The sequence below is a fragment of the Terrapene carolina genome, unplaced genomic scaffold (assembly GCF_002925995.2).
Source record: "Terrapene carolina triunguis isolate 2854851 unplaced genomic scaffold, T_m_triunguis-2.0 Scaffold68, whole genome shotgun sequence".
In the NCBI taxonomy this organism is placed as follows: Eukaryota; Metazoa; Chordata; order Testudines; family Emydidae; genus Terrapene; species Terrapene triunguis.
Window position 1 is genome coordinate 26,127,506 of NW_020664419.1, and position 23,634 is coordinate 26,151,139.

The window sequence follows — 23,634 nt, forward strand, 5'->3', positions numbered from 1 at the left end:
ATCTATACAGCAGAGCCCCCCCGCACACATGAGAAGGGAGTTGCGAGACATTAAGGGAGGAAAACCACGGTTGGCAGGTGGGCGGGACTTTAGGGAGGGGGCGTGGCGACAGGCGGGGCCGGGGCTGCTCTGGCTCTCGCTCCCCACCTCCCTTTGCCAGCTGCTCCCAGTCGCCAGACCCCGACTCGAGCGGCCCTGATTGGGTGACTCTGACCCAGCCGTCAGTAAACTTACTTCTGATTGGTGCGGGACACCGCCGGCCAATGGCGGTAGAGCTTTTTGCCCGGTGTCACTATGGCAGCGCTCTGCGCCTAGTAAATGGGAAGCGGTTGGAATGGAGTAAACTCCCAGGAATTGGGTCGGGCAGAGTGGGCTGTGCCGTGGGGAACCGAGCAGGCGGACGGAGGGAGGCGCCGCGCTCCGGCGAAGGGGATGAGGTGACGGGAGCCATGGCGAACGACGGAGGCAGGAAGCAGTTCTGGAAGCGGAGCGGCTCGAAGGTGCCGGGGAGGTGAGTGTGTGAAGGAGGCTGGCCTGTCGGAAGGGAGGGTGGCAGTGGGGCGGCTGGCTCCGTCCGGGCTATGTGGGGTTAGTGGCGGGTTGGGGGTGCTGGAAGGCGGCGGGGTCACTTGTCAGCGTGGGGTGTATGTTAGGGGCAGGATGGTCCCTTCACCTGGTACTGAGGGCGGCTCTGCACCGCGCCCCCGTGGCCTCGGGAGGAGGGTCTGGCGTCCGGCGCTGCGGCACACAGGGGTGGAGAACAGCTAACGTTTGACAGCAGTTGTAGCAATAGCCGTGAAACTAACTAGCCTCTGGAAGTTGCACTGTGCTTCTGTAAGGGACAGCTGTAGAGCATGAGCGCTGTCCTCTGCTGCTTGGCTTGAGTGATGTACAGTAAACCAAAAATACTTGACTTCTATGCTCCCTATGCCTTGAAGGATGTGGGTGAGCCAGGTAATATATTTTATTGGACTAGCTTATATTGGTGAGAGAGACAAGCTTTGGAGCTTACACAGAGCTTTTCTTTTGCTCTGGGAAACTTGCTCAGAATGTCACAGTTAAATAGGAGGTGGGACAGATTGTTTAGCATAAGTAGATAACACATATTTCAAGGTATGCAGTGTTGCAGCCATGCCCACCCTTTTCTTTGACACTCTGAATAAGGGCTTGTCTACACTTATCTCCGGAGCGATTGATCCAGCGGGGGTTGATTTATCACGTCTAGTGAAGACGTGATGAATGGAGCACTCTCGAAGCGTAGCCGGAGTCGATGGGGAAACGTCAGCAGTCGCCCTACCATAGTGAAGACACTGCGGTAAGTAGATCTAAGTACGTTGACTTCAGCTACGTTATTCACATAGCTGAAGTTGCGTAACTTAGATCAATTTCCCACCCGCAGTGTAGACTAGGCCTAAGTTTCCCAGACCTGAAGAAGAGCTGTTTGTAAGCTAGAAAGTGTCTCTCTCTCATCAACAGAAGTTAGTCCATTAAAAAATATGATTTCCCCCACCTTGTCTCTCTGAACAGATTCTTGTCAATTTCAGTTTGGGTGGTAGCCATAGCAAAGAGTTCTTTGCTCCTTGCTGTCAAGTGTGCCAGGATGTCTTTCAATTCTTCTCTGTAGCTTTTCTTGTTGTTGAACTAACAATTGGAATTTTTATGTGCCAAATCATTCAGTTACTTGAGCAGCTCATCTCAGTAGGTTTCAGTTAGAAATCTTTGTGTGTGTCAATCAAGTAGTGAACAGAGGAGAATTAGTTGATATGATTCATTACACTGTGTGCAGTAATTCATAGATTGTAGAAACAGCAGAGACTACTGTGATCATCTAGTCTGATCTCCTGCATATATTAGCCCATAGGATTTACTTGAATTAATTCCTCTTTGAACTAGAGCATAACTTTTAGAAAAACGTCAAATAAAATGTCTTACAGAAGTCTAAGGCAGGGGTTCTCAAACTAGGGGTCGGGACCCCTCAGGGGGTCGTGAGGTTATTACATGGGGATTGCGAGCTGACAGCCTCCACCCCAAACTCCGCGTCACCTCCAGCATTTATAATGTTGTTAAATATATAAAAAACTGTTTTTAATTTATAAGGGGGCATCACACTCAGAGGCTTGCTATGTGAAAGGGGTCAACAGTACAAAAGTTTGAGAACCACTGGTCTAAGGGCTGGTCTACACTAGAAAGTTGGGTCGAGCCAGCTACATTGCTGAGGGGGGTGTGGAAAAATTCATGTCTCTGAGAGATGTAGTTAAGATGACCTATGTCCCAGTGTAGACAACATTAGGTAGAAAAAGAATTCTGTTGACCAAGCTACTGCTTCTCGGCAAGGTTGATTTACTATAGTAATGGAAGTTTTAGTGTCTATGCAGCTGCACCACTGTAGTGTAGACGCAGCCTCTGTCAACACTAGTACCTTCATCAACCAAAATTGTAATTGTGACGGGTTGGATCACAGAAACCCCCTTGGGAGCTGCCACCCGATGTGCCAAGACTACTCCTGCTTCTGTTTTCCCTGCCAGTTCAGGACTCCAGCACCCTGTCTTGCTGAGTCAGACACTCCTGTTTGACTCCAACACAGACCAAGGGTCTGAATCACTTGTCCCAAAACTGCAAGTTTACCCAAAAACAGCTCACAGGAGTGTGCTTGTCTTTAGCACTCAGATGCCCAACTCCCAATGGGGTCTGAACCCAGATAAATCCGTTTTACCCTGCATAAAGCTTATGCAGAGTAAACTCATAAATTGTTCGCCCTCTATAACACTGATAGAGAGATATGCCCAGTTGTTTGCTCCCCCAGGTATTAATACATACTCTGAGTAAATTACTAAATAAAAAGTGATTTTATTAAATACAGACAGTAGGATTTAAGTGGTTCAAGGTAGTAACAGACAGAACAAAGTAAGTCACAAGCAAAATAAAATAAAATGCGCAAATCTATGCCTAATCAAACTAAATACAGATAATCTCACCCTCAGAGATGCTTCAGTAAGTTTTTCTCAGACTGGACACCTTCCAGGCCTGGGCACAATTCTTTCCCCTGGTACAACTCTTGTTCCAGCTTAGGTGTTAGCTAGGGGATTCTCCATGATGGCTCCTCTCCCTCTCTATTCTCTTCCACCCCTTTATATATCTTTTGCATAAGGCGGGAACTCTTTGTCCCTCTGGGTTTTCACCCCCCCTCACTGGAAAAGCACCAGGTTAAAGATGGATTCCAGTTCAGGTGACATGATCACATGTCACTGCAAGACTTCATTACTCACTTGCCAGCACACACATATACAGGAAGACTCACAGGTAAACACAGTCATCTGCAGACAATGGTCCTTGTTAATGGGAGTCATCAAGATTCCAAACCATCATTAATGGCCCACACTTTACATAATTACAATAGGCCCTCAGAGTTATGTTTTATATTTCTAGTTTTAGATACAAGAGTGGTACATTTATACAAATCAGATGATCATACTCGGTAGATTATAAGCTTTGTAATGATACCTTACAAGAGACCTTTTGCACGAAGCATATCCCATTTGCATTATAGTCACTTTTTATAAAACTATCCCAGTTACATTATATTCACTTATTATCATGTTTTTATAAAACCGTATAGACTGCACAACGTCACAGTAATCTAATCAAAAAAGATATGAGATTAGTTTGACAAGATCTATTTTCCATAAAACCCTGTTGATTGGCATTAATTATATTTCCTCTCTGTTAGTTCAGGGTGGCTTGATTTTTTTAAATCAAAGCAATTTAAACAGCAATTTTTAATCATGGTTTAAATCAGCAAGCAAAAAACCTTGATTTAAGTCATCAACTTTAATTGTGTTTTACATTTGTACTTTTTAGTTATTTTCTTAAATGAAGGCTGACACTCATTGGATGATAACCATTAAAACATGTTAAATATAGCCTTTACTAAATTGGTGCTGCTTTTTGCTAACCAGGAGGATACACTATATCTATACACATGTATTTAAGCAATAGTATAGCTTAACTTACATTTATTCAGATTCTTAATTTTTACATTTTCTATTATGTTAGAAAATAGTGATGCATTTTTTTACTAGATTAATTTTTACTAATGGTTTGTCTATTTGGATAAATATTCAATTATAGAATCATAGAATATTCGGGTTGGAAGAGACCTCAGGAGGTCATCTAGTCCAATCCCCTGCTCAAAGCAGGACCAACACCAACTAAATCATCCCAGCCAAGGCTTTGTCAAGCCGGGCCTTAAAAACCTCTAAGGATAGAGATTCCACCACCTCCCTAGGTAACCCATTCCAGTGCTTCACCACCCTCCTAATGAAATAGTGTTTCCTAATATCCAACCTAAACCTCCCCCACTGCAACTTGAGACCATTGCTTCTTGTTCTGTCATCTGCCACCACTGAGAACAGCCTAGCTCCATCCTCTATGGAACCCCTCTTCAGGTAGTTGAAGACTGCTATCAAATCACCCCTCACTTTTCTATTCTGCAGACTAAATAAGCCCAGTTCCCTCAGCCTCTCCTCGTAAGTCATGTGCCCCAGCCCCCTTATCATTTCCATTGCCTTCCGTTGGACTGTCTCCAATTTGTCCACATCCCTTCTGTAGTGGGGGAACCAAAAGTGGATGCAATACTTCAGGTGTGGTCTCACCAGCGTCGAATAGAGGGGAATAATCACTTCCCTCGATCTGCTGGCAATGCTCCTACCCATATGCTGTTGGCCTTCTTGGCAAGGAGGGCACACTGCTGACTCCTATCCAGCTTCTCGTCCACTGTAATCCCCAGGTCCTTTTCTGCAGAACTGCTGCTTAGCCAGTCGGTCCCCAGCCTGTAGCAGTGCATGGGATTCTTCCTTCCTAAGTGCAGGACTCTGCACTTGTCCTTGTTGAATCTCATCAGATTTCTTTTGGCCTGATCCTCCAATTTGTCTAGGTCACTCTGGATCCTATCTCTACCCTCCAGCGTATCTACTTCTCCCCCCATCTTAGTGTCATCTGCAAACTTGCTGAGGGAGCAATTAATCCCATCATCCAGATCATTAATAAAGATGTTGAACAAAACCAGCCCCTGGGGCACTCCGGGGTCGGTGCTGCACAAAACCAGCTTTTAAAAAACACCTACCTTAAGTGTGCTGGATAAACTTTTTTTTTTAAATGTATCAGAACATGTTTTGCAATTAAAACCAATTGGTTTACTAAACAAGGAAGTGTTATCTGTAGTTAGTGAACTGAATTGATAGTTTCTGGTTACCATGTACTTCAAGACTTTAGATGTCATTCTCTCACACCTAGAGATGGGAAGAGGATAACAAGCTTTCCTGCTTTTTCAGCTCCCAGTTGGTTTCTTAACTTTGAACTGCACTAGTCATTGTACTGAACTAGTTGAATAAACTGAAATGAAAATATTTCCTCTGCACTTGCAGAAGAGACTACTGCTGTCAAAATCTGGTTTAGTACTTCAACAAATTCTGGTTCCAGGTGCTTAGCCAGTTACTTTCACAAATTCAGTGCTTTGATTTTCTTTAAAACTTGGTTGCAAACATGTAGTGTTTAATATTATTTTTGTATTTAATTTCAATGATTTTAACAGATTACAGTAAGTTTAGGCCTTAACAGGTCGTCAATTTCAAATTTAATTTTAAATTAGTTTATTTAAAAAAAACCCTGTATTTAATGTAAATTAAAAAAACGTTTTTTGTTTTGTTTTTTTGTTTTAAACAATTGATTTTTATCCACCTTGTTTTGCCTGGGATTGATATCAGGCCGACAGTCCTATAATTACCAGTTCATTCTTAACTTTTAAAATATTGGCACAACCTTATCCTTCTTTCAGTACTTTGGAACTTCTCCAGTGTTCCAAAACTTATTAAAAATAAACATTAGTGGTCTTCAGACAGTTATTTTAAAACTCTGGATTGAGTTGTACACCTTTCTATTTGGCAGTGGTGCAAGTGCTACTGGAATACAGTGTCCAGTTCTGGTGTTCATAATTCAAGAAGTGTGTTGACATATTGGAGAAAGTTCAGAGAAGAGCCACGAGAAGGATTAAAGGATTATAAAGTATGTCTTACAGTGATAGATTCCAGGAGCTCAATCTATTTAACAAAAAGGGATGACTTGATTACACTTTGTAAGTAGCTATATGGGGAACAAAAATTTAATAAAGGGCTGTTCAGTCTAACAGGTAAAGGTATAACAAGATCCAGTGGCTGAAAAGTGACGTTAGACAAATTGAGACTATAAATAAGGCACAACATATTTAACAGAGAGTGTAGTTACCATTGGAGCAACTTACCAAGGGATGTAGTAGATTTTCCATCACTGGAAATCTTTAAAATGCAGATTGGATTTTTTCCAAGAGGCTCTAATTCAAACAGGAATTAATTCAGAGAAATTCTACGGCCTGTCAGTAGGCTTGGCAAGCGGGTCAACTGACTGCTTATTATTTGATTGTGGTGAAATATTGTCAAATGTTCCTGCAAGAATGCCCTTATGTAGGTGGTAACCTAACTTTCTGATTGCATCATGGTGCTATTTTCCTTTTTTTATACAACTTCATTTAATTTTATTCTGCATTTTTCTGAGTTAAAATAACTCAGTTAAGATACATTATTTATTTTTGTAATTAGGCATAGGTATCTATAGAAAGCTAAAGCTATTGGAGACCATAAAGTTTTACTCTTTTGTTTTGTTGTTTTTCTAGTAAACTAGTGCTTTCAAATAGTTGATCAGTAAGTCAACTAATGATTTTTGGACTGATTAACTACACAACCCTAGGCCTGTGTTATGGAGGAAGTCAGATTAGATGATCACAGTGGTCCCCTCTGGCCTGTTGATGATTCTGATTTTTAAAATGTCTAATTTCAGTAGCTTTGGTTTAACCTCCTCCTGAGTTACTATTAGAGTAGAAAGTATTTCTTCTTTTTGATCATAATCATCATATGTGAATATATCATCTGTCTTGTGCCCAATACAAAACAGGAAATATTTATTAAATGCTTTTGCCTTTTGTGCATTGTCATTGATAATCCTACAACTTCTATCTAATCATGAAACAGTACCATTGGCAGATCCTTTTTTGTTCTTAATACACCAAACTCCTTCTTATTGGCCTTAACTCTGCTGAACATAGATTCCGCCTTGTGTCCTTTTTCTTTCCTTATCAGTTTTCTGTAATTCCTAGTTTCTAATTTATATTCCTTGCTATCAGCTTTCCCCCTCCTTTTGTTTATTTTATTTTCATTTATTTTAAAAATTCACATTTCTGTTTAATTTTTTCTCTCAGCTAATTTGGCTTAAATTGTTTTCAGCTTCATCACCACATTTCAAAAAAGATACTGTAGAATTAGAGGGACCCAAAGAAGGGTGATGAGAATGATTATGGGTATGGAAAAACTCTCATACAAGGAGAGATTGAGAAGACTGCAATTGTTTACCTAAGCAAGGAGGTGAATCAGAGGGGACATGATAAAAGTACAAAATAAAGAATTGTATAGAGAAGGCAGAATAGGCGCATCAGTTCTCCCTTCCTGACAGCAGAAGAACAAGGGGATAATTTAATGAAATTGAAAGGTGTCTAATTTAAAATTGAATAAAGAAAATACTTCTTAATACAATTCATACTTTGGCTGTGGAACTCATTACCAGAGGACATTAGATGGTTTCTTGCATCTTCTGAACTATCAAGTGCTGGTCACCGTTGGAAATGGAATGCTAGATAGATGGAACTTGGGCATCCAGCAATTCCTGTGTTCCAAATTGATCTGTGGCCTACTGGGAGTTTATGGGGCTATAGGTGCACAGATCTTAGAGGTCACATGCTACTAGTTCTGTTTTTTCTACTATTAAATTTCATTGGAAAATATATTTAATGTGATTTTAACTACTTATTCCTTGTCCATGCAAACAATTACCATAACTGTCACAGGGATATCCCATAATAAAAGGGGAGGTGATCCATCTGCTTGGGGATGAGAAGGAAAGCCATTCACAGTGTTAAAGAACTTGAAAACTCGTGTCTTGTCTTGTCAGGGAAATAAGTGAACCCTGAACAATTCTTTCTTCACCAGCTGTATCCACAAACATGGTATTTTTCTGAGGGCCCAAAAGGCACCATGATCATTCAGATGGGAGAATGCCTTTACTAATTGCCATGTGCATGCTCGTATTCATTCTAGGTGGAGCATATTGCCATCATACTGTTTGTACTTTAATGTATGAAGGCTCAATATAATTCCATACTAAGCTTATCTGTAGATCCAATCATTATTAGAGTACACACTACCCTTCAGAAGATGTACAGGACCTACTGACTGTTTACCACTGTTGAACTCTGTTTTTTTGTTTTTTTTTTTGTAAGAGGAACCCTGGGGGTCCTTCTCTTCTTCATGCTTTATTTTACATTATTTTTCAGTTCCTAGGTGTTTGGAGTCTGTCAGCATGATTTCTTGATGGTTCATAGTACTTTGCTGAATGATGTCAAGCCCTCCTTTTCAGGGACTAAAGGGAAGGGCCGCAGCTGGTGTGAATTTGTCACTGCTCCATTGACTTCTGTACAGCTATGAAAGCTTACATCAACAGAATATCTGCCCCCTAAATACTGCATTCCTGGCTCCTAACAACCTTTGAATTGAGTCTGTGATTGGAAACCCACAATACATAGATAGGACACTGCCAATTAATTCCACTGGACTGGCCTGCATGTGTCTCTCTTTTTAGTTTTCATGTCTGGGTGTTCAATCTAATGTCTGAGTCCAGACCTTGGCAGTGTCTCTTGCTGTTGACCAGAGTATCAGCAGGCAATGAACAAAACTATTAGCTTAGAAGTTATGGTAAGAGGTTGGTGTGGAGAAAAATGAATGGAGCACAAGTGCTGCCAATCGTACTGATTTTCTTTTAAGAGCAAGAAAACAAATAGTAGTTAAGAGTATTAAATTTTTTTCACTGCACACAAGTTATAAAAAAAAATCCATTTCTACCCAATCCTTAACACTGAATCAAAATAAATATTATTCTCTGTGCACATTTTGGTCATTTGTACCAAAGGAGCAGTGAGGCAACAATTCTTTCCCTTCACCTCTCAGTTGCAGGAGTAACAGTACTTATCCAACAGCCAAGCCTCCGTGACTAATAATGCATTATTTTTGTCTATCGTGGGCAGAAGCCTTTTAAGAAGGACTTGTGGATGGAGAGCTGAACGCTGTCGATGAGCTCTGAGTTGTTGTTGGTTTTGAAGATGAGGCTGGGAGCCAACAAAAAGTGCGGAGTACAGGAGTGATGTAGTTATTATAGTAATATCGTAGCACCTAGAAGTCGCAGTCATGGACCAGGACCCCATTGTGCTAGGTGTTGTCAAAAATACAGTCCTTTCCCCAAAGAGTGAACAATATGTGTATAAGACTAGTTATAACAGATACAGACAGATTGGGAATTGCAAAGAGAGAATGAGTAAGTATCGGTTAGCATGATAGGTTGTGGTCTGCACACCAACAGCCTAACCACTGTCAGATTTTTTTTTTGTAGGCTTCACAGCAAAGTACAGTTTTGAAGGAAGATAATTAGTTTTTCAGATGTTTATGGGGATCTTCTCAAAGTATGAGGCAAAGAATGGGACAAAACATGAATGTGTTTGTTTGAAAATGTAACAAGTGGGTGATGGAAGCTGATGTGATGGGCCAATTGGAAGCAGGAGTGAGAAATGATAGGCAGGGTGGGGATAGGTCATGACAGCCTTGAAAGTGAAGACCAATAGCTTGTGTTTGGTATGATAGAGAAGAGGAGACAGCCAATGAAGGAATGCAAAGAGCGGGATGATATGGCCAATGTGAAAGGCTAAGAAAATGATCTTTGCTGCAGCATTCTGAATGGATATCAGTGGGGAAGATTGTATTTGTCAAGACCAGTGAAAAAGCTGCTGCAATACTTGAGATGCTAGATGAAATAGTTGTATGGCTGGATAGGAAAGGTTGCATATAGAGATGGTCTGTCTTGCTGAGAATGCAAACTGCTACACTCTGCAAAAATGAAGCATCTACATTACTTTGACCTTCAGCCCCAGATCCACTGGATTATAGTAATCTACTCTGAAGGCAGAGGCTAGGTGTGGGGGAGAGGACCACATTCCACTGCCAAAGTTTTCTGGACCTGATCAGTCACATGGTGCAGCCTTGCCCCTCCCTGCACGGCAGCTGCCACAGCCCATGAGCTGCATCCCGAAGGGAGAGGCAGGAGCAACAGCTGGGAGCTGCAGGGAGAGGCCGTTCCTTTCCTGGAGGGGAGACTGAGAGTAAGGGGAGGGGGCCTGCCTGTGTGTGTGTGACCTTGAGCTGTTCTGGGGGTGGCTGAACCTTTAAATTGTTTTCCTCCACCTCCCACTATCAGAGAGTGTCTGAAAGGGACAATTGAATGAATTATGGTGACCAGATTCTTGGTTGATAGGAAGGGGTGAATATTCCTAGCAAGGAGAAGGTAGAAAAGGGCATATCATACTACTGCCACTACCTGGGCATCTAAGAACAGTCGCTGGTTGAGCAAGACTTTGAGGCCACACAATTTTTGATGAATGAAGGGAAGATGCCTGTGATGGGAAGAACAACAAGGAGTCGTAGGAGCACCTTAGAGACTAACAAATTTATTTGGGCATAAGCTTTTGTGGGCTAAAATCCACTTCATCAGATGCATGGAGTGAAAAATACAGTAAGCAGAACATATATTCTAGCCCATGAAAAGATGGGAGTTGCCTTACCAAGTAGTCAGTGCTAACAAGCCAATTCAATTAAAGTGGAAGTGGCCTATTCTCAATAGTTGACAAGAAGGGGTGAATACCAAGGGAGGGAAAATTACTTTTGTAGTGCTAACGAAGCCAATGCAATCAAGGTGGCCCATTTCCAACAGTTGACAAGAAGGTGTGAGTATTAGCAGAGGGAAAATTGCTTTTTGTAGTGACCCATCCACTCCCAGTCTTTATTCAGGCCTAATTTTATGGTGTCCAGTTTGCAATTAATTCCAGTTCTGCAGTTTCTCATTGGAGTCTGTTTTTGAAGTTTTGTTGTTGAAGAATTGCCACTTTTAAGTCTGTTATTGAGTGTCCAGCGAGATTGAAGTGTTCTCTGACTGGTTTTTGAATGTTATAATTCTTGATGTCTGATTCATGTCCATTTATTCTTTTGCGTAGAGACTGTCCAGTTTGGCCAATGTACGTGGCAGAGGGGCATTTCTGGCACATGATGGCATATATCACATTGGTAGATGTGCAGGTGAAAGAGCCCCTGATGGTGTGGCTGATGTGGTTAGGCCCTATGATGGTGTCCTTTGAATAGAGATGCGGACAGAGTTGGCAATCAGGATTGGTTCCTGGGTTAGTGTTGTGTGGTGTGTAGCTGCTGGTGGGAATTTGCTTCAGGTTGAAGGGCTGTCTGTAAGCAAGGACTGGCCTGTCTCCCAAGGTCTGTGAGAGTGAGGGATCGTCCTTCAGAATAGGTTGTAGATCCTTGATGATGCGCTGGAGAGGTTTTATTTGGGGACTGCAGGTGACGACTAGTGGCGTTCTGTTACTTTCTTTGTTGGACCTATCCTGTAGTAGGTGACTTCTGGGTACCCTTCTGGCTCTGTCAATCTGTTTCTTCACTTCCCCAGGTGTGAATTGTAGTTTTAAGAACGCTTGATAGAGATCTTGTAGGTGTTTGCCTCTGTCTGAGGGATTGGAGCAAATGCGGTTGTATCTTAGAGCTTGGCTGTAGACAATGGATTGTGTGATGTAGTCTGGATGAAAGCTGGAGGCATGTATGTAAGTACGTCGGTCAGTAGGTTTCTGGTATAGGGTGGTGTTTATGTGACCATCGCTTATTTGCACTGTAGTGTCCAGGAAGTGGATCTCTTGCGTGCACTGGTCCAGGCTGAGGTTGATGGTGGGGTGGAAATTGTTGAAATCCTGCTGGAATTCCTCAAGGGCCTCCTTCCATGGGTCCAGATGATGATGAAGATGTCATCAATGTAGCGCAGTAGAGTAGGGACGCTAGGGGAAGAGAGCTGAGGAAGCGTTGCTCTAAGTCAGCCATAAAAAGGTTGGCATACTGTGGGGCCATGCAGGTACCCATAGCAATCCCACTGACTTGAAGGTATAAATTGTCCCCAAATCTGAAATAGTTGTGGGTGAGGACAAAGTCACAAAGTTCAGCCAGCAGGTTTGCTGTGACATTATCGGGCATACTGTTCCTGATGGCTTGTAGTCCATCTTTGTGTGGAATGTTGGTGTAGAGAGCTTCTACATCCGTAGTGGCTAGGATGGCGTTTTCTGGAAGATCACCAATGGATTGTAGCTTCCTCAGGAAGTCAGTAGTGTCTCAAAGATAGCTGGGAGTGCTGGTAGCGTAGGGCCTGAGGAGAGAGTCCACATAGCCAGACAATCCTGCTGTCAGGGTGCCAATGCCTGAGATGATGGGGCATCTAGGATTCCCAGGTTTATGCATCTTGGGTAGCAGATAAAATACCCCTGGTTGGGGCTCTAGGGGGATGTCTGTGTAGATTTGTTCCTGTGCTGCTTCAGGGAGTTTCTTGAGCAGATGACATACAGTACAGACCCATTTACGCGCGAATCCGCTTAACGCGTGGTAGCGCCATGCCTCCCAGTGCTACCTATTTAACACGCGAGACTCGTTAACATGCGGTACGGGAACTTGCTATGTAGCACTACAGATTTGCTCACTAACTCACTGACATAGAAATCGACAGGAAGTATGGAGCGGAAACGTGTTGTACGTCTTTACCGCCAAAGGGGGGGCGGAAGGGGCAGCAACGTTAAAGCGCTGCCATGGCAAAGGACCATTCTTAAAGCGCAGCCGAGGCAGCGCTTTAACGTTGCTGCCCCTTCCCCCCTCACCCTCCACCCCATCGGCCGCCGACGGGCGGGGGGAGGGCAAAGGGAGCAGCTGCCCCGGGGCCGGCGATTTAAAAGGGCCCGTGGCTCCAGATGCCACTACCACAGCAGCGGCGTCTGGAGCCCTGGGCCCTTTAAAGTGCCATAGGAACTCCGGGCAGTGCGGACCAGGAGGCCTGGAAGGGCTGGCTGGGGGATGCTAACCCCTAGCCCTGCCCCGTCCCTTCCACCGAGGCTCCGCCCCTTCCGGGGGACAGAGCCGCCACCACCCCGTACCGGTAAGTGTCCTGAGTTTCTTTCACCCCTGTGTTGTTGTTGTTGTTGTAGTAGTAGTAGTAGTAGTAGTAATGTTTTAATTAGATTACACATTTGAATTTATATTCTTGCAAAGTGCTGTTAACAGATAAGCCTGCACTATTTGGGACGCTGTGAATACGTATGTAATCCTAGATAATTATACGTGTGTGTGTGTGTATATATATCTTAAGATACTTCAGCATGGCCCTCTTAACCCGCGGTCCGTTAACACGCTGTCGTGATGGCTTGACTCCCTACATCCGCGCGTAAACGGGTCTGTACTGTAGTTTCTTTTGGTAACCCTCAGAGGGATCAGAGGGTAATGGCCTGTAGAATGTGGTGTCAGAGAGTTGCCTAGCAGCCTCTCATTCATATTCTGACCTATTCATGATGACTACAGCACCTTCTTTGTCAGCCTTTTTGATTATAATGTCAGAGTTGTTTCTGAGGCTGTGGATGGCATTGTGTTCTGCACAGCTGAGGTTATGGGGCAAGTGATGCTGCTTTTCCACTATTTCAGCCCATGCACGTCGGCGGAAGGTCCTGAGTAGGTGTTTAGAGGTGTTTCCTCCTTTCAGCCAGCATTATTTCAGTCTTTCTTGGGTTTAGTTTGAGCTAGCTGTTCTTGATCCAGGAGTTGCTCTCTTGTAGCTTTCATATAGAGCTTTTAGTGTGTCTAATAGGTGTGAGACAGCTGTGTGTCATAGACATGTTGTTGAAAGCAGGGCACATAGCATCTCCAAATGAGCTCATGTAGATATGGAACATGAGGCGGAACAGGGCAGATATCCATGAGTTTCTGCAGTTTTTTGGGAAAAATACCAGTTGCCCATGGCCACTCACTTGGCCCTGCTTTAGAAGAATGATTGTAACAATATTAGTACTTTACAATCTACTCTGGCTGTGTTATGTAAGAGGGCGAGTAACAATACTTTATTTACTTTGTCAAATATCACTAAAGTCACTTTTATTGCATTTTGGGTTTTGAACTGTGCCATGAGAAAGTAGTTTAAGTGCAGGTATGGCATTCTTTGTGAACATATAGCATTAAGATGAGTATGTTCATGCTACAATAGGATAGCCCAGTGGTCGGCAATCTTTCAGAAGTGGTGTGCCGAGCCTTCATTTATTCACTCTAATTTAAGGTTTCGCGTGCCAGTAATACATTTTAATGTTTTTAGAAGGTCTCTTTCTATAAGTCTATAATATAGAACTAAACTATTGTATGTAAGGTAAATAAGGTTTTAAAAATGTTTAAGAAGCTTCATTTAAAATTAAATTAAAATGCAGAGCCTCCCGGACCGGTGGCCAGGACCCAGGCAGAGTGAGTGCCACTGAAAATCAGCTCGTGTGCCGCCTTCGGCACGCGTGCCATAGATTGCCTACCCCTATGATAGCCTGTGTCAGTATTTACATTATAAGCACCACCTCTTTAATCTTAATTTTAGTAGATGTTTGTCAGGTTGAAACTTGCAAGTAAATTTACTTTTATTTTGAGAAGGACAAATCTTATTATATTTCTTACATAGTGACATTTTTATAACCTCAATAAGGATGTTGAACATGAAATTGTACTTACAAGCCTATTTATTTCATGGCATTGCCATTGTTTTTGTTCTCTAATGCATGCCATCTTGTATACTGTGTCTGTCTTGAACTGATTGACCTTATGTACCGTAGTGACTACAAAGGAGCCCTTATGATGATGCATGATGTAATTGTCTAACATCATGCAAATTGTTTATAAAGTACATGATACATGTTAACTGTTGGTGTGTCTACCCTGCAATTAGACACTGATGGCTGGCCTGTGCCAGCTGACTCAGGCTTGTGGGGCTTGTAAGGAGCTGTTTTAATTGTAGGCTAGAAGTTTGAACAACTCACAGAATCCTAGATCCCGGGCTCCAGCCTGAGCCCGAACATCTAGACTGCATTTAAACAGTGCCTTAGCCCGAATCCCAGTCAGCTGTGGGTTTTTAACTTTTAATTGTGGTGTAGACATACTGTATATCTCCATATTGTAGCTTATGATGTAACACTTTTATCCTGGTTTGGAGCAATTGCAGATTGACTGAAATGACATTGGATATGAGTCCTAGCTAGCTGATAATATGGCACCCAATACTGTGTTCTGTATCTTTTTAAAAAGCAAACTCTTTAAAATGCTATGACAAAATGAAAAATCAATAGAATTTTATGTTAAGACTTTCTCAACCCATTTCATTTAGTTACTGTAATACATGTGGTATGTTAGATCAGTTACCATTAGCTGTAGTGCTAAGGCACATGGTGAGACTTACAGACTTAATGCTGATTAAGTCTAAATCAGATACTTAAACCACCCGTTAAACATTCCATATTATGGGGAAATCTGGGGGGTTTGTAGGAAAGTTAGAAGATGCTTAGACATAGTTAAATTACCTCATTAATCAGGTAGCAACCAAGGCCACAAGGAAATGACCCATGCCTCCAGAAATAGGGATGATTAACTTCTTTACAATTATCTCTTTGAGGCGTTTTTGTAGGATTGAATGAGAGGTGAATGAAGAATGTGGTTAATTGGAAAAGGAAGGGGTTCAGAAGCAACATGCACTTGCAGTGTTTTTAAAAAAAAAAATCTTTAATTTTTGTTTTCATTTGAATTCTTAATTTAAGAAATAAAAAAATAGGTCTCAACAGTTTGTGCTCAGTCAAAACCCCTGTCCTGAGGAGCTTACGCTTTAATGGTCATTGTTTCCATCGGGATTTCCCTGCTTCCCATATATTGTGACTTTTGCTCACTCTTTATAATGGTATATTTAGCAACAACTCTTTTTATGTGTTTATATGCTTCTTTGAGACAGGAAGTTGCTGAAATTTTTTTTTTAATTGTCAAATTTGTGATGACTTCTTTTTCTATCTTTAGTATCCAACATGTGTATGGAGCTCAGCATCCTCCTTTTGATCCATTGTTGCATGGAACGTAAGTTAACATAAAATTAAAAAAATACTAGATAACTCTGACCTGTTCTCGCCTCTCACCACCTCCTCCTCCTCTTCCTTAGTTTGTCCAAAATGCTGCTGTTAGTCATCTTCCTCTTCCATATCTAACCACATCATGCTATTCCCTTCCCCATTCTAACTTCTGCTGTTACATTGGCTTCCTGATTCTTACAATGAACTGCTGTTAGGTATTTGGTGCAGTATCTTGCATGACTTAAATTGCAAACTCTTTTGGAGTGTCTTGTTCAAATGTCTTAGTCTGTTTGCAAAATGCTCTGTACATTTACCATTTTATATAAATGATTTGTAGTAGTAACAATTTAAAAATGTTTGTAGTTAAACTTGCTAAAATGAGGTTAATTTAATCTCCTGTTCTAGGCTATATTTCTCAATTTTGTACCTAATTGTATAGTTGGTTAAAAATATTGAGACTTTTTTCACCTTTCTTTTGACATGTTGTGTTGTCATTGCCACAGGAAAGATACCAGACTTTATATTCTGATCAGGCATGGCAATCCCTGTGTTCATAAATCAAAATTACAGCTTGCAAATCTGTCTCTACATTTTTTTGTATCCAGTATTTCTTATTGGCTGTAATATTCAGTGATGTATACTGTGCTTGCTTAGCTTGTGACAACTGCACAAATGTTTGCATATTTATGCCAGCGTTAAGCTTTGCTTGCTTAGAACCACAGTAAGAAATTATTATTGTTTATTCTTTTAACTTGTTCTTTTTATTCATGACAAATCTTGTATGTCCATTTTACTTAATGGGTTGTGCATGTGCCTTATGAGACTTAGAAAAATGTCTTACTAAATAGAATGGTTTTTTTATATTTTTATAATCTAGTTTAGTATAATAGAGTGGAGAAAAATATACAGAGGGAAGAACGAGTTTGTCAAAGATTAGTGACTTTCTTTAAATGGGAGATACACTACACAAATATTATTTTATTTCAGTTTCTCCAGTGTCCATCGAAAACTCAAGGCCTTTCACTCAAATTAAAACTTCCTTGAGAATACAGAATTAAGTCCATAGTCTGATCAAAATCCCAATACATGCAGCTATGTAGTGAACTTCAAGGTCAATGTAGAGGTGAAAAAAGGAGATTAGGTTCTGCATAGGTGGTAATGGTACTGTTGTCTTTCTAATTTGGTATTGCCATTTTTCCAGTTCTATTCACTACATTCAGGCATTAATAAGGAGACTATATATAAGCTGACGCATACTGTGTCAAATTCCTTATCCCTATGCAGGCTTCCGCCACTCCATTCTGCAAAGCCCATGTAAATAAACCTTGTAGTGGGACCTGCTGGCCAACAGGCCTGTACATTAAGTTGTGCAATGCTGAACAGCTCTCCTGGAAACTTTTCTACTGATAGCTCCTCTCTTAAACAAGGGAGCTCTTGCTTTTAGTGCCTCTAATCATGAGAGTTGTGGCAATATAGCACAGAGGGTTGGGGGGGGCGGAAGAGAGATTCTGTCTCTCAAGCAGACAAGCTTTAAGCCATTTAGGGCTTAATAGCTCAAAACGGCTACCTTTTAATCAACACACACAAATTGATACACAGCCATGGCAGATAACAGAGCACTGGTTTCACGTATTTTCACCAAGAAATGCCATTTAAGAAACAGGCTGCCATGTTTATACTGCACTAGTGTGAGTTTCTGGGTTGATTTAAGATGTAGCCCATATAGGTAATCTAATCTTGAGGGTGACAAAGGCATGGATTATATCTAGCAAGTTCTACATCTGTCAGAAATTCTTGCAGTATCTTCGGTAGACAAATAAAAAATAGTGCATGAATTTTATCTCTATATGACTAACGGCAGCTGGGGAATCCAGTAACCCAATATTATAAACTCTTATAATTAAAACACATGGTAGATATGTGCCCTTATCTGTGGGGGAAGATACTTGTACCATGTCTTTGGGTTGCTTCATCCAACCCATTTGCTTTCTCTCATGTTTACCCTGATTGAGCTTCAGTTTGAGGCATGGAGGAGCACCATCTGTCTCCTCCAGATGTTGGGGTAGGTGTTTAATAGCTCTGATTGCATCAAGTGAGAGACAGAGAGAGCTGGGTATTATCAGTATACTGAAAGCATTGCAACCATGCTGTCTGGTTTAACTTTCCTAGTAGCTCCAGAAGAGATGGAACACTTTGCAACTTCACTTGATGTCTTGACTAACTATGGAGGGTTGGATACTGTATGATAGTTAGCTACACTGTGAGCTTCTAGCATTGGTTTCTGGAGCAGAGGCTACACAAAAGCTTAAGTGGAGCTGGCAACAAACTCTCTCTAATGGAGGTGTTGATAGTCTCCACCAATATTGGACACAATGCTTCCTTACTAGCTTTCACCAGCCAGGAGTGACACACATCCAAATAAGAGACTGTGGAATGAAATATTGTAATGCCTCTCTTATCTCAGTGAGCATTGGTGGCCTAAGAGCAACCAGAGAAAACAGAAGATGTCTACTCCAGAATCCACTTCACAACCTCAGTAGCAAACAGTTTGGCCCAAATTAATTTGATTTATTTATTCACAAAATAATAAAATTTCCTCAGAATGGGAAGAACTTCAGCTGGCTACCAAGTGAAGGCAGCTCACATTGGAAAAAGCTATCTTTAAGTTAGTCAAATGACTAGCTAGAAATTTCACTTCCCTTATTCTTTTTTAGTCACTTCCTCAGACATACATAATCCAAAACTGAGAAGAATTAGGCCAGTAGTTCTTAAATTAGGAATATTAAAAGTGAGCAGTTTGCACATGCTGTCTGGTTTGGATGCTTCTAAGAACACCTCACTTCATTTGCACTTCTAAACTTCATAGGCCTATCATGTCACTCCAATTCAAGGAGTTAACATGCTCAATAAGATAAATAACTTCAGTCTTGTCTCTTCCTGTTAAAACAGATGCTAGCTGCAAGACCTAGCTAGTATAACATTAAGGCTGTGAAATGAAGTGCTCAATAGTCAAAGCAAGAAAATATGGCTGTGAATCATGTGAAAGGGAAACTTTGTTTTAAAAAAAAAAAAAAATCTTTGACCTATTTTCCATTTTTCTCTCGGTAAGTCTTGACTCCATAGTCCCCATCATGTATCTGTTTCTTATTTACATTGTTCCAATTCAGTTTTGATACACAGTGTAAGCAAACATATGTTGATGTTATATTGGGATAAAAGTCTTATTGATCTTTTAGAGAGGAAAAAAGTTGGGTAAAAGAGCTAATATAGTAGAGAGAAAGTGGGTTAGAGTGGGAGGAGAAAGGCCAACAGTGCCATTGCTGGAAGTTAAGAATTAAGTTCAATTTAACATTGCACTCTGGAGCATGTTCACTTCAGACGTCAGTGCAAAAGCTTCTTCTTTCTCCTTACAACTCTACTTTTTTGGTCTTGGTTTATTCACCTCAGGATAGGGGTTGACAGGAAGCACCTTCAAGTTATTATAATTTTTGTGTTGTGCAGTGTGGTCAAGTGACATTTGTGAGGGAAATCTTAACTTTTAGAATTTCCTAACCCTTGTATACATAATTTCTGATCTCTAATGCTGCATTTATGCTACTTTCTCACATAATGTTAAGAATGAATCCAGTTTTAACAAATGTTTCCTAATTTCCTTGCCAATTTTGCTAATTATCAAGCTTGTTCTGTTGGTGAGAGACAAGAATCTCATCAACAGATGTTGGTCCAATAAAAGATATTACCTCTCCGACCTTGTGTTTCTAATAGTGTAAACAGGAAGATTGACTAATATAAGAAGGGAACAACTTTTCAATAATAAGAGGAATACAGAGAGCTCCTGGTAGAGTATCCTGATTTGTGTTCATACTAAGATTTTTTTTCACGCTTGTGTTTCTCGGAGTACAAGAAGTGCTTTTGATTTTCATCTATGTTGTGCACTTGTGAAGAATACCACTGTGCAGACTAGCCATATCCTTTTTTTTTTCTGTACAATTCCCCCTTCAGAGAAGATCTGTTGCTTCATTTATCTGTCCTTACTACTTTTTCCTCCTGTGAATCCTAATCGTTTCTGTTGTGGAGACAGTTAGTCATTGAGACAATTGTAATATCACAGATCAAGTAGGAAGTAAGTAGCGGGAGTGGATGAATTTCTGTGAAACAACTATCCCCATGCTTTTAGTAGTAGTAATGTTCTGTCCCAAAATACAGATACGTAAACAGAATTTTTTTGATAGAAATTTTAGTTTTACATAAGCATTTGAGTATTAGTAGTATTGTAGCACTTTTAAAATAGCCATGTCACACATACTTGTTACTTATGAGCCAGGACCCCTTTATGTTAGGGGCTATGGAAACAAAGACTAAAAAGATTGTCCCTTCCCCACAAAGCTTGCAATCTAAGTCTAAGGCCTTGTCTACACTACAGAATTTTGTCGACAAAAGTTATGCTAAGACTCAGAAAGCGCTATAATAAAAATAGGTATTGCATGTTAACACTTGCTCTCTCTGTTGGCAGAGCATGTCCACAGTTGGGGCAGTATCATCGACAGTGTGAGCAATGCACTGTGGGTACCTACCTATGATGCATTGTTTTCCATCCCAGCATTCCATGGGCTTCCGGCTTTCTTTCATGGCATTTTTCAATAGCCCTTATTTGCTGTGCACCCCGGCATCTTTGTATGAAGGGATGGATCCCTCACTGCTCTCCTATCTTCGGATAACTGTCATTAAAACAATGCAAATGGCAGTGCAGTTATTCATGAAGTTCCTAACTGAACGAGACTCCCAGTTGCCTGACATGGTGTGTAATATGGATAGGAGCAACTTTAGATTTCTTTTGGCATTCACGGAACAGCTGCATGCCATCACTTTTGGGCTCGGGAAACAAGCACTGAATGTGGGATCGCATTGTCATGCAGGTCTGGGATGACGAGCAGTGGCAACAGAACTTTCGGATGCGGAAAGCCACCTTCTTGGAACTGTGTGTGGCGCTCGCCCCAGCACTGCAGCGCAAGGACACCAGAATGAGAGCTGCCCTGTTGGTAGAGCAGTGCGTGGCAATCACAATGTGGAAGCTTGTGACTCCAGACTGCTACCAGTTGGTTGGTCAATTTGGAGTTGGGAAGTCGACCACTGGGGCTGCGTTAATGCAAGTGTGCAGGGCAATTAATCGCATTCTGCTATGAAGGACCGTGACTCTGGGAAATGTGCATGAAATAGTGGGTGGCATTGCAGAAATGGGTTTCCCTAACAGTGAAGGGGTGATAGATGGCGCACACATTCCAATTTTGGCACCAGACCACTTAGCGATGGAGTACATCAATAGGAAGGGGTATTTCTCCATGGTGTTGCAGGCACTTGTGGATCACCATGGGCGTTTCACTGATATTAACACGGGGTGGTCCGGGAAGGTGCATGACGCACGCATCTTCAGGAACATTGGCCTGTACAGAAAGCTGCAAGTGGGGACTTTCTTTCCAGACCAGAAGATTATAGTGGGGGATGTTGAAATGCCCATAGTGATTCTGGGAGCCCCACCGTACCCCTTACAACTATGACTCATAAAACCTTACACTGGAAATCTCGATAGCAGTAAGGAGCAGTTCAACAACAAGCTGAGTAGGTACTGGATGACTATGGAATGTGCCTTTGGCAAATAAAATGCGCACTGGCGATGCCTTTATGGCAGGTTAGACCTCAATGAGGGTAATATACCCATGGTCATAGCCGCATTTTGTATGTTGCATAATATTTGTGAAGCTAAGGGTGAAAGGCTTGCTCGGGGGTGGAGTGCTGAGGCAGACCGCTTGGCTGCTGATTTTGAGCAGCCAGATACCAGGGCTATCAGCGGGACCCAGAGAGGGGCAATTCGAATGAGGGAGGCTTTGAGGCACCATTTTGAAAATGAGAACCAGTAATGTATATCTCTGTGATTGGTTCTGCAGTGTTACATCTAATTTTCATAGGAAGCAATTGTGAAATTTGGGGCCTTAAATTCCAGTAAGCAAATGATTAAAATGCTTGTGTATGTCTTGGTAGTGCTTGCTATCTCAATTTGTAGGACACAAAAGTTAGTTATCATTCAAAACTTGGCTTTTATTTCAGAAAAAACAACACACAAACGCACACACTCTTGGCGGGAAAGGAGGTACAAGGGAAGAGCAGACTTTCAAAACTGTGTGTAGGTCCAGCTATCATTTTGAAAGTTGTCCGAGGGGGTGGAGTGAACGGAAAACCGAGAACTTGTGGAATGCGGAAAGGACTGTGCGGGTGGAGTTTGGGTGGGAGCACAGAAAAGAGTTCTGAATGTGCTGCAGGAGAGGGCAGGCCCGCATCTGCTCAGCTTGCAGCATTATTAAGGACTTCAGCATCTGCATTTGCTCCTCCATGACTTGAATCACCCGCTCGGCAGTGTCCTTAACAAACTCCTGACTTTCTTTTCTGTCTTGCCTTTCGGCTTCCCTCCACTGCCTGCATTCCCTTTTCTCTGCATTGGAGAATTGCAGTACCTCCCAGAACATGTCATCTTTGCTCCATCTTGGGCGCTTTCTTAGCTGACGGAGATGCTCTGCCAGTGTGTGTGGGGTGTCCCTCAAGGTCACATCTGCAGAAGCACAAGAAACAATGCACAGAAGCATGATTGTTAAATTCACACACAGCATTGAAACATTTCAGTAAAATACACCTCTGGTAACATTACAATCACTTTCTCCCTGACCCTTGGCAAGCACACATCTTGGCAAACATGTAAAGCATAATGAGTGTTGGCTGGGGGGAGGGCTCTCTACATGGAGAAAAGAGCACTCTGGAAGTGTTGTGGTGCAGTGACTAGAGAAAATATTCTAAATTCTCCCACACTTTTCTACAGGCAGGGATTATTGTAGCACATATCTCACTCCTGAGGGTAAGCAGGGAAGCAAGGGAACATCTACTACACACTTGTGGATTCTTCCCTGGTCCCTATGCTGCTCGCCTGTGTGATGCTTTGGTCCCTGCACAAGTGATTGAATGGGCGGGAAAGTTTCCTACAATGGGGAAAGGAACAGAGCACCTCCTCCAAGGAACCTTCCTCAGAGGATTGCCAAGTACTTCCAGGAAAGTTTCCTAGAGATCTCTAAGGAGGGTTTCCATGAGAACTTGGCATGCATCAATACCATGGTCTGCTGTATTGATTAGCCGCACAAGGAAATGTCCAGCACACAGAAACACAGGCAGCCTTGTACATTTCTATACCTTGAACCCACCTCCGCACCTCACAAACCCCAGCCACTTACCAGGCGTCTCCTCTCCTGCTTCTTGTTCACCAGAGAGCAACTGCTGAAACTAGCTAGTCACCTCTGGAGTGGTAAAACTGTTCCTGGCTGCCTGCCTCACTGGGCAACCCCGCTGTGGGCTCTACATCATCGTTTAACTCCATCTCTTTGTCAGCCCAAGTGCAAACAGCTACACTATCTTTAGCTCAGCTTGAGCCTGAGTCAGTTGACCCAGGTTCTTAGACTCGCTGCTGTGGG

General features: G+C 42.0%; 1 protein-coding gene across 4 annotated transcripts in view; it reads left to right on the forward strand.

The window, feature by feature from the left end:
- The first annotated feature begins 294 nt into the window (after window positions 1-294).
- TBC1D22A (TBC1 domain family member 22A) overlaps window positions 295-23,634 on the forward strand; it is a 441,804-nt gene continuing 418,464 nt past the window's right edge. For 3 of the 4 annotated variants that reach the window (XM_024216533.2, XM_024216565.2, XM_024216541.2), the window contains exons 1-2: window positions 295-511; window positions 16,077-16,133. In XM_024216533.2, the coding sequence (XP_024072301.1) occupies window positions 450-511; window positions 16,077-16,133 (119 nt within the window). In that variant the 5' untranslated portion in view covers window positions 295-449. The remainder of the gene's footprint in view (window positions 512-16,076; window positions 16,134-23,634) is intronic. The other variant, XM_024216549.2, reaches the window with a different exon arrangement.